Source organism: Notamacropus eugenii, chromosome 2 (assembly GCF_028372415.1).
Source record: "Notamacropus eugenii isolate mMacEug1 chromosome 2, mMacEug1.pri_v2, whole genome shotgun sequence".
NCBI lineage: Eukaryota > Metazoa > Chordata > Mammalia > Diprotodontia > Macropodidae > Notamacropus > Notamacropus eugenii.
Window position 1 is genome coordinate 435,471,477 of NC_092873.1, and position 12,035 is coordinate 435,483,511.

The window sequence follows — 12,035 nt, forward strand, 5'->3', positions numbered from 1 at the left end:
TGGCTGGAACATAAAGTCTGTTGGGGAATGTGAAATCAATCTGAAAAGATAAGTTGGAACTAGATTTCCGAGGGCTTTATGTAAACGATTGTTTACATTTTATCTTGGGAGCAATCAGGAACCACCTAAGCTTCTCCATCAAGATGGTGATTCAGTTGGACCTATGAGTTAGCAATATCAATTTGACTTCTGTGTAGAGGATAGGTGGGAGAGGTAGAGACTGGTAGCAAGGAGACCAATTGGGTCGATATCTTCTTCTACACTGTGAGACAATGGAAAATTTAGCTCTCCCATTGTTTGGGGGAAAACTGAAAGAGGCAAGCAGAAGTTAGGCTCTTTTCTAAGTGACAATACTGAAAATACTCACCATTCCTATTCCCTAGGCTCCCCCAAATTTCCTTTGGATTATATTCAGCATTAACTTGTAAAGTCTCACCCCTGAATGGAATTCAGAAAAGGGATTATAGCCAAAATTGAGATCAGTTCTCCAAAATGCTTTAAATCCTAAGAGTGTTAGAGTTGCCAGTTTTTTCATTTTTGAAGTGTAATATTGAAAGCATGTTGACCCAAGTGGAACATCATTGTATCACCTCGTGTTGGACTCCCAGCTCTAACACTCCGCAGCTCATTGACTTATTGTTATGTTAAAAAATCAGGTCCATGACCAGTGGATTCCTTTCCCATCATCTATAATTTTGCTTTTCCTACCTTTAGGCACATCAAGTGGAAGCAAGAAGTGAACGCTCTTCACTTTTAGGTACAGGCTCCAAGCAGACGGTAGTACCTAGCTTTGACACAGACCCAGACACAGCAAAGTTCTGTCTGGATTCTATGAGCATCATTGCATTTCAAAACTTATGCTTTTGTGGATCTGTTATCTTGCTGACATGAATCTTCCCTCTCTTGGTATAGATTACATCCTATCCAAGCCTTCTCCTCTGATGTTGTTCTTGCTGATGTTCTTCCTTATTTAGCCATAGAGGATCTACCCTAGGTGCTAAAAGCCTTCCCCAGGAAAGCCTTCCCCAGGGTCTATACCCTTTTATGTGTCACAGGATCCAAGGCAGCAATAGAGCTTACTCGTACTCTGTTATCCCTCCCTCTTGCCATCTGACCGTTCACCTCCTTTTCTGATCACACATTTTCTGTATGATACCCCATGTGCATATAGGTCAATGTCTATCTATAATTGTCCAGTGTGCCTGATGTACTAGGAGACAGCCAAAATAGCCCCTATTTTCTGAGAGAGATGTTAAAAGAAGAAATAATGTTGAAACATTCATAAACTAGAGTTCCTAGATCTTACTCTTTGCCTTTTATTTCCCATCCTTGGGGCAAATGAGGGTGTTATTGGAGGGAAGAGGGCTATGGGTGATGATTGATGTAGGTAAAATCTCATAAGGGAAAACAGTGTATTTTAATCTAAAGAACACTGAACTTGGAGTCAGGCAAAACCCCCAGCACCAACCCTCGCTGGCTGTTCACATGGCAAAGGCCTCAACTTCCTCATCTGTATAATGCAATCATAATACCTGGACTTCCTGCCTTTGGGTTTTTGTGAGGAATGTGCTTTGCAAACTTTAAAGTGGAATATGAGGGTAAGTTATGAGTTGTTAGTGTCCTGATTCTGCTTAGTCATGGCAGGCTTCCCAGAGGAGAATGATTGAACAAAAAGTGAAGAATTAACTTGGCTGGTCAGAGTGACATCATGGTAAGGGATCTCTTGTGGAATGGGCATGGATGTGTGCAGGGACACCTTTCTTTTCACCACTTATTTAACCTTTGATCTTCACCTGACCTCCCACCATGCTGAACCAGACTTTGACCACATTCCCCATTTCCGTAACTGACCGGACATGTTTTTCACACCCTATGATTCAAGTCTCTTTCAGTCAAACTGGTTCCCCCTGCACCCCAACACGGGAGATCAGCCAGGCTTCTGGGGTGTTCAGTCTGCTTGTGACTATTGCTCCTAGGTGTTGGCTTGACTCCGCCTTCCTTTCTCCCAGGCACCTGTAAATTTAAGGGCTGGCTGACTGGGTAACTTTAAGCTTAGAAGGCAACACCCATTTCCCATACATGACAGACGGTTCCTTTCTGTTTGGAATCCTCCAGAAGACTTCTGTCCTTCATCTTGTGAACCAGACCCGAGAGGCTAGAGAGCCTCGGTTTCCAAGGGATATCTGCTCTGGGTAACTGTACAGGCAGAGAAAAACGTCATAATTACTCACCCCAAACTAATTGTCAGTAATTAAAGTTAAGGAGGCAGTCTGAAGGAAAGCAATGGACTCAGACTCCAGGAGAAGGCAGATGGTGTCTGGTGTGGCTTCTGAGACTTGCAAGCCTGGATGCTGAGCTGGCCTCTGTTGTGTCAAGATCTCTACCCCACTGTTGATTCCCAGTCTGCTTTCAGCCAGTACTCCTTGTGGGAAAGGCCAGGCTCACCTATACTGGCTGTCCTGGGGACTCAGGAGGTGGATTGGAACTTACAGCCAGGCTGGCCGGACTTCACTCCATCATCTTCCTGGGAGGCTCCTGGAGAGAGAGAGAATCCCAGGAGGAGAGAAGGCTGAAGTGAAATTACTCTTGGAAGAGGTGGGAAAGGCTTACTGAGGATTGAGATGGCTGATGAGATTGATTGGCTGGATCTGCCTGGCTGCTGGACTTATGGAGTTGACCGTGGTGGCAGAATCTTCTTCATCAAGTATGTTTGTTGGTTTCTTAATTTTTCTTTTTCTCTTAAAAGCCTCCCCTCCCTATGCCCCCCAAGTATCTTTTAGTTGCCTGGGTTGGGAAATAAAGGTAGGGATAAGAAAGTGATCCAGAGACAGGGGAGGGTGGTGATAAAGTATGGCTAAGTTTATCACCATATTTGTTTGAATGTCTTTCCCGCCTTTTCCCCAACGGTTCAAAGTCCTATAAAAAGAATCACTCATTCATGCACCCACCTAAAAGGTCTTTAGAAGGGAAGGATAAGAAAGGCCCTTTCCCTTCTGTCACAGTGGAAGAATTGAAAGCTTAGAGGAAGAGGAGAAGCTTGGTCTAAAGACCCTGGTCCTCCAGGGCCCAGTCTAATATGCCTTCCTTCCAATTCTGTTTCCTAGCAGGAATAGAGGTCACTGCTGGGTTATTTAGACTTTTCTAAAACATTTAAGAAAAGCAGGATGCTTAGACTACAAGCAAAAGTATATCAGGAGACCCTCCTTAGCCTCTTTAGGGACAAACTCCTTTTTAATTTCTGTAAAATGGGACTAATCAACATGCCACTCCCCCCTTGCCTGGGAGAAGGGTCATATACCTCCATCATGTGTGGAGTTTTTAAAAGAATAAGTAGAAACATTGCTATTATTGACAAGACATGATTTCACTTTCTTAACTCTTATGAATCTGGGGACATTTCAGGTGTTTGGTTCCATGAGACATTCATTAGTTGTATGTGAACCTGAAAATGTTAAAGGACTGGAAGTGATTTTAAGGATTCTAGCCCAATTTTCTCATTATGGAGGTGGAGAATGTGGCTCAGCGAGATATACCTGACCTTACAAAGATATGCATATACATATCTATCTATCTATCTCTTTGTGTGTATATATATATATATATATACATATATCTTTGTGTATATATACATATATGCATATATACATATATATGCATACATACAAATATATTTGTATAAAATATAGTCTATCTACACACATACATGCACACATATGTATACATATATACAAACATGTATCTATACACATTTGTAATACATTTATAATATATAATGTATATAAATGTTCATGTGTATATTTATAAATGTGCATATTTATATAATCTCATTTGAGCTTTATAGAACCCATGAAAGATAGGTTCTTTATTATTCCCATTTTAGATATGAGGAAACTGAGACTCAGAGAAGTTAATTGGCTAGCCTAGGGTCCCAAAGCTTGTAAAGGGTCTGAGAGGTGGATTTGAACCCATGGATTACTGACTCTAGATCTGGTGTTCTATCCCCTGCATCACACTACCTCTGTGGAATCTTCTCTGTGGAGGTGAAGTTACTTAATCAAGGTCACATCCCTACTTGTCTTAGTTTTCTAATTCCTAGACTGTTGCTCTTTCCCCAGTAATGAATCACCCCAACAATGACTGTGCTAATGAAGAATTTGACTCTGTTCATCGGGTTTCCACATTTCATTCATTTATTCTTTCCTTTAGCAACTAGTAAATAGCTCCCTGTGCACAGCGCTGATCTGGGTCCTAGGAAAATCCTGTGTTCAGAAGACATAATCCCTGACCTCATGAACACCAAAGAGTAAAAAGGAAATATAAGGGGGGGAAGGGGGATATTTCAGCAAAAATATTAGAGCAACCAATTTTGTAGTATGTTCAATGTTCCACACTTACAATCCTCCACTTCTTTTTTAAATTAAATTTATTTTATTCTGAACTTAAGAAATAAAACAAGCATTTCCATAACATAGTAGAATAGAAAGAATAGAAAAGAAAACAACATCTACAAAGAATAACCTCATAGCAGGCTAAGATATTAGCACGAGTAACTAACGTATATATGAAGTATATGAATGAAATTGGAAAAAAAAACTCGAACCATGTGTGTACATTCAAAGGGGAAAGGCAATTAAAAACCAGAGGGATAGGGGAAGATTGCATGGAAGATCTGGCATTTGTAAAGCTGGATGGAAATATAGCCTGTGAAGGAAACAGGAATGCCTTTCCAGGCACAAGCAAGGCACAGATGAAGGCAGCCAACACCTGGTATCCTCAGGAGCTGAGGGATGGTCCAGTTAGACTGGACTCACACAGTTTGGATTCAGTCAAAGGGCCGTACTTGAGGACCTAGAGGGCCACCTGTGGCCTTAAGTCTGTAGGTTCCCCACCCCTCGGCTAGAGCATAGAGGGAGAGGAGATAAGGCAAGGAAGATTAGGGTGGTGCCCTACTGGGCTGAGCCTTGAACTTTAGCTCTTGTATTTGCTGTTATTATCACCCTCATCTCTATAATGCTATTATTATGTCATCTTTGAAATAAACTATTTTGAAGTCCTTGGCCTTGGGCTAGCTTCTGAGGTCACTTGCTAAAAGCTTCTTTGGCAAGAAATCTAGAAAGCACTCTATAAATGTGAGTTATTATCAACACACTTACAGTTAATCATCTTTTCCTCATCATACCTTCTCTCCCTCACCCCCATCCCTCATTATGGGTGTCTGAACTATCCCAGCTCAGAGCCCTTGAGCCTCTCCTCTCTCTCTCTTCCTCCTGGGACCAGAGCCAAGACCAGCGATCTAGAGCATGAGCAACATCTCAAATCTGGGATTCTTCCCAGCGCACCGGTTGGGATTGTCTTCCCATCGACTCAGGAATGTTCTCAGGACACAGGAGCATCTACATTCCCCACTTTGCTCAGCCCTTTCTTCTTCTTGAGATTCCTCATAGGCTTTGCTGTAGAGTGGACATGGGGCAGTCCTAGGGCCCTGGGAGGCTGGTGTTTGGCAGGGCACCAGCACTGGCACTCTCTTCCCTTAGGAGTGTGAAGGGCTACTCTCCTTCTCTCTCAAAAACTTTAGAGATCAATCAACCAGCCAGTAAGCATTTATTAAGCACCTACTCTGTAGTATGTGCCAAGTATTGTGCTGAGCACTGGGGATGTAGAGAAAGGCAAAAAACCAATCCCTGTTCTCAAGAAGTTCATGATCTAATGGGGGAGACGACATGCAAACAAGATTTATGTAGTGGTGGTGTTAAACTCAAATTGAAACAAGAGTCACTAAGCCATATGTCATTGTTCAGTCATTTCCATCATATCTGACTCTTTGTGATGCCCTGTGGGCTTTTTTTTGGCAAAGTTACTGGAATAGTTTGCCATTTCCTTCTTCATTGGATTAAGGCAAACAGGAGTTAAGTGACTTGCCCAGGGTTACATAGCTAGTGAGTATCTGAAGTCAGATTTGAGCACAAATCTTTCTGATGCCAGGTCCAGTGCTGTATCTATCCACTGACACACATATACACACATATGCAGGCCATTTATTGACTTAGAAAACCAAGTATTAACATTATCAATGTTCTACTGTATTTTTATTTGTTTTGTTAGATATTTTCCAATTACATTTTAATCTGCTTGGAAGCACTCAGGAATGTTGCAGTAGAGTGTTTGACACCTCTGATATATAAGATAAATTGGGAATAGTCTCAGGGAAAAACACTAGTAGTGTGCTGGCAAATGTTTAACAGTTGGCTCTTTGAAAAAACTATACCCACAGCACACTTTTATGTTTAATCTGCATTGCTAACATTTTCGCCATCACTTTCTTAAGTGATATATATTTATATCTATATTTTATATCAGCAGTTAAAAAAAATAAACCAAGCCCTGATTTGTAGAGTACACCAATTTCCAGGGTGCTAAAGCTCACACTGAAAATTTAACAATCATCCCTAGGGAGCTACTGGGACAACTGGTTCCAGTTCACTGCTGGAAGGCACCAAGATTGAGAGGTTGCTTTCAGAAGCTGAGACTTTAGCTGAGACTTGAAGGAAGCCAGGGAATCTTGTAGGCAGAGATGAGGGAGAAAGTTTCCAGGCATGGGAGAAAGTCAATGAAAATGTTAAGAGATGGTGAGGCAGAATCTTGTATAAGGAACAGCGAAGAGGCCAGAGTCACCAGATTGAAAAGTGTATGAAGGCAAGTAAGTGGTCATGATGCAGTTTGAGGGGTTCAGAGACCCCTCTAAGGACTGAAGTGCAGAACAGGGTCAACTGGAAAGAATTTGAGGACCCAAGTAATCTTTAATTCAAGTTGGCAAAGGTTTGTTGTTACGCTATTCAGAGGGCAAAAGTTCTTAAGGAACCTGCGACCTTAGAAAGGTACAATTAAAGTTTATATAGGAAAAGCTATCGTGAAACATGTGCCAAGAAAGAATGCTAATTAGGTGATTCAAGGTGGGATTAGATTAAGGAGTGGTCAGTTCTTAAACAGATATACACTTTTCCAATCTAAGACATAGGCATTTTACTCAGAGTTCACCAGGCAAAGCCCTTGGGGGTGGGAGGGTGGAGCAAGCACAGAGAGGTGTGGTTTTTAGGTCTGCTGCTTCACTAAGTTAACTAGCGGTCAGGGCTGACTGAAGATTGTTCAGGTACTACAAATCAATGTCTTGTTTGACAAGATAGATATAGGGAGTGTACATATGTTTTAAAGCTAGGATACCCATAATGAAGAGTGCAGGATGTATATAATGAGGTAGGGAGTTGGTATAGATAGTCCAGGGGGTACTGAATAGCTTTATGAGTCACTACAAAACCAGTCCAAACTAATGATTCCTACAGGTGCAGTTTGTTACTACACCAGGGAGAGAGATAAGTGTATTATTGGGGCCTACTCATGAGTGATTGCTAGGAATAGTGTCCGTGGGCTGGGGAGAAACTGCCAGGGACTAGGGAGAAAGATGGTCTTGGAATTGGGGTCTGAGCACAGGCACCCAAGCACACTGTTAGTAAGAAGACTGAAAAAGTTATGAAGGGTTTTAAAAGCTGAACAGAGGGGCAGCTAGGTGATGCATTGGATAGAACACTAGTTCTTCAAGAATCAGGAAGGAATCAGGAAGATCTAAATTCAAATCCAACCTCAGACACTAGCTGTGTGACCCTGGGCAAGCCACTTAACCCTGATTGCCAGAAGAAGGAACAAGGAAGAAGGAGGAGGAGGGGAAGGAGAAAAAGAAGAAGAAGGAGAAGAGGAGAAGAAGAAGGAAAAAGAGAAGAAGAAGGAGGAGGAGGAGGAGGAGAAGGAGGAGAAGGAGGAGAAGAAGGAGAAGGAGGAGAAGAAGAAGGAGAAAAAGGAGGAGGAGGAGGAGAAGAAGAAGAAGAAGAAGAAGAAGAAGAAGAAGGAAGAGGAGGAGTAGAAGGAGGAGGAGGACAAGAAAAAGAAGCAGGAGGAGGAGAAGGAGAAGAACAAGAAGAAGAAGATCCAAACAGAGGATTTTATATTTTGTTATTTGATCCTGGAGGTAATAAGTCAGTCACTGGAATTGACTGAATGGGGTGGGGGAGGGCAGTTTGACATGGTCAGATCTGGGTTTTATGAAGATCAATTTGAAAGGTGAGTGGAGGATAGTTTGGAGAGTAGAGAAACTGGAGGCAGGGAGACCAACCGGCCAGCTTTTCAATAGCCCAGGAAGCTGAGGAGCAGCCACTTGCCCTCTTCTCCTCTAGACACAACTTCAAAGCTGCTAGGAAATTTCCTTTTGTAGAAGGTATTTAAATATAGAAGAGTTTCCCATGGAAAGGGGGTGGGCTCAAAGTTGGTTTTGAGGCAGAAAGATGGACCAGATTACTTCTCAAAGGGCCCTTCTTGGGTATTTTCCACTTACCTGGATGGGATCCTCACCAAAATGGACTGAGATTTTTGAGGTGGTTGAAATCTAGAAAATTGTCAAGGGGGATTTGCTTCCCAGTCCTGATGTCACAGTCTCTGAGAAGAATCATCAAGATGGTATCTCTTAATCCATCCAAAAAACTGAAGTTTGGTTCCCTTAGTCAACCAATTAGCCAACTGGTGCTGGATAGAGGCCAGGCCCTGTACTCATGCTAAGGATATAGTTCTTCACCTCCAGTAGCTTTCTATCCAGGGAAAAAACCATAATAACATAACTGTAGCTAACATTTATGTGGCACTTCAAGGTTTGCAAAGCATTTTACAAGTATTATATCATTTGATATAATTGCTATTGCTAATATTGCTATTATTAACCCTGTTTGTACAGATGGGGAAACTGAGGCAGACAGTTTAAATTATTTGCTTAGAGGCACACAGCTAGTGAGTTTCTGAGGCCAGATTTGAAATTAGGTCTTTTTAACTCCTGTCCCAGAGCTCTATCTACTGTGTGATCTAACTCCCTTGAGAGAAACATGTGCACATACAAGTAAACACTATACATATATACATATACACACACATATAAATACATAATATGTATTTTATATATAATCCATGCCCAGAACTGTTTCTACTATGTGCCCTAATTGCTTCAATATACAATACATACACATGCAGGTACTGCATTTATATACAATGTACATGCACACATATACACCATACATACATTAAATACAAGCATATACTTCGTATGTCATACATGCAATCTAGGCCCAGAGCTCTATCCACTGTGTACCTAACTCCCTCAATAGAAACATATATACTACAAGTATAGACTCCGTCTGTATAATGTCTACACATACGCAGTGTTGTCTACATAATATAGTAAATATATACCATATTACATACATACTGTATACACTATTATATACGCATATTTACACATTTACGATACTATAGATTATATACGCAATCCAATTCCAACTCTGTCTCCATTGATAGAGCACTAGCAGATATCTATCTACTCTGTGCTTATAAATATACATACACACGTATAATATAGTATATATAATATATGTATCATATATATATATATATATACGCACTATATTACACACACTCATACCCAGGTTAATTTCAGGGGTAGGGGGAAGCACTAGCATCTGAGAAGATCAAGACATACCTGGTGACACTTGAGTTTTCAGTCAATTAAACAATAGTCATTTATTTATCACTTATATGTCAGATTTGGGGGGTGAAAAAAAAAAAGAAAGAAACAGCCTTTATTCCCAAGGAGTTTACATTCTATCTAAGGAGACATGTGCACATATAAATATATGCAAGGTACAGACATAGGTTACTCCCACATATCTATATGAGGGAAATATATACATATGTGCATATATAAAATATCTATCTTTCTATATCTATATATAATATATGAAGATAATGTCTATGTAGATATAGATATAGAGATGTCTATATCTTGTGTGTACTCTTTTGTTTGGCATGTCTGCCCATATATATGTGTGCATATATATGAAATATAAGCATATTTATATCCACATATGCATCACAAATACAAGCATGGAGAGAGGTGCTAGCAGGCAGGAGGGTCTCACATATAGGCCTCATGGATAAAGTGGTACCTGAGCTGGACCTTTGAAGGCCACTAAGGATCCCAAGGCATAGAGGGGAGGAAGGAGGGCATTCTGGGCATGGAAATAGGAGGACTTCTTGAGGAGCAGAAGGAAGTCAGTCTGGCTGTAGGGCAGAATGCAGGCAGAGGACTGGGGTTTATAGAATAAGCTTGTCCAGACAGATAAGACTCAAGTTGTGAAGGGTTTTAAATGCCAGACAGAGGAGTTTGTATTTCCATGGGCATTTGAATCTGACTGTTGATGTTGATATGACCTAAGAGTTAGGGGGCAAAGGGGAGCAGAGTGCAAGGAAGCAAGCGTTGGTGTATGGAAAGGCCGTCATCTTTGGAGTTTGATGTCTCCTTTGGGTTTCTTTGCAGTGATGAGGAAAAGTCAACTAGTTGGGTACACCCAGGCACAGGGTCTTCCATCCAGAGTGGACAAGTCTCCAGCCCAGGTAAGGAGCAATTCTGCCCCCACCTTTTTACCATCTGTCTCTTAGCTTCAGCAGTGACAGTAGCCTCTAAGGACTACAGAAACTACCTAGCTTTGCCTGTGACTTCCCTTATCCCTGCAGGATCTTTCATGTCATTCATCCTGGATGCTTCAGTTACAGAACTTTGAATAGGCTGTAGTGAAAAAAGTGATGGACTTTGAAGTTAGGAAGGACCTGGTTTCAAATCCCTTACTAGCTGTGTGTCCATGGACAAACCACTTAGTCTTTCTGAATCCTAGCTTCATCATCTGTGAAATGGAGATCATTGTACCTGTAGAATTTACCTTACAGGGTCCGATGAGGCTCAGATGTGATAATATATGCAAAATCCCTTGAAAACTGTAAAGCCCAATATAAATACTTTTGTTGTTGAGTAATTTCAGTCATATCTGACTCCTTGTGACACTATTTGGGGTTTTCATACTAGTATGGTTTGCCATTTCCTTCTCCAGTTCATTTTATAGATGAGGAAACTGAAGCAAACAGGGTTAAGTAACTTGCTCAGGGTCATATAGCTAATAAGTGTCTGAGGCTGCATTTGAACCCAGGAAGATGAATCTTTCTGGTTCCAAGCCTAGTGCTCTATCCACTGTGCCACCTAGCTCCCCCTAGTCATTGCCATTTCATTCCATTTTCATTTCCCTCCTCAATGAATAAATGCTATTTATACTGAGGATGACTTGCTGTTTATACTTGAGGGTGAACTGGGGGATCAAAGAATACAGATAAAGAAGGAAATACAACCCCTGTCCTCCCTCAGGTAGTTCCCAGTCTGAGGGGGATGCTGTGTCCTTGTCATTAAAGAGATCCCTTTCTGAAAAGAGAATGGGGTAGTTTAAGCTACAGAATCAAAGAATCACAGAAACTTGGAGTTGGGAGGGACCTGAGTGATTATTTATTTGGTCTCAGGATCTCTTTATCCTCTTAGAAATTATTGAGGACAGTTCCTCCCCCAACCCCTACACACCAAGAGCTTTTGTTTTTCTGGCTTCTATCTATTGATATTTATCATATTAGAAATTAAAACACCTTAGTATTATTGTGAAAATATTGTGAAAAATTGATCTCAGGGACCCACTGGCAGGGTCTTGGGGTCCTCTTGGAGTCCCAGGACCACACTTTGAGAACTGCTTAGCTAGTCTAACTGAACCCAAAACAACAAGAATTAAATCCATGATGTCCTCGGTAGATGTGAAACAGTAGGAAAAGTGCTGGATGTGGTGGTAGAGGGTCTGAATTCAAATTCTGGCTCTGTTTTCTTACTCCATGTGTGATCTTGGAGAAGTTGTGTAACCTCTCTGGACCTCAGTTTTGTTTGAAAGATGAAGGGGTTGAACCATACAGTCTTTAAGGTCCCATCTATGATCTTATTAATTTATTCCTGTTCAATTCCAATCTTGGACAGCTACATTCATTGGGAAGTTTTACCTTACATCCAACCTAAATCTGCCTCTTTGCCACCCCTGCCCATTTGTCTTCGTTCTACTCTTTATGGGAGAAGAAGGCAGTAAGGT

At 41.2% G+C, this 12,035-nt stretch overlaps 1 protein-coding gene across 14 annotated transcripts in view; it reads left to right on the forward strand.

Moving 5' to 3' along the window:
- The first annotated feature begins 2,120 nt into the window (after positions 1 to 2,120).
- The window catches only part of PLEKHA6 (pleckstrin homology domain containing A6), a 218,170-nt gene continuing 208,255 nt past the window's right edge, over positions 2,121 to 12,035 (forward strand). For 3 of the 14 annotated variants that reach the window (XM_072648090.1, XM_072648096.1, XM_072648093.1), the window contains exons 1-2: positions 2,125 to 2,704; positions 10,406 to 10,482. In XM_072648090.1, coding sequence (XP_072504191.1) covers positions 2,622 to 2,704; positions 10,406 to 10,482 — 160 coding nt within the window. In that variant the 5' untranslated portion in view covers positions 2,125 to 2,621. Of the gene's footprint in view, positions 2,705 to 10,405; positions 10,483 to 12,035 lie in introns of all 14 variants that reach the window. The other 11 variants (XM_072648091.1, XM_072648092.1, XM_072648095.1 and 8 more) reach the window with 7 other exon arrangements.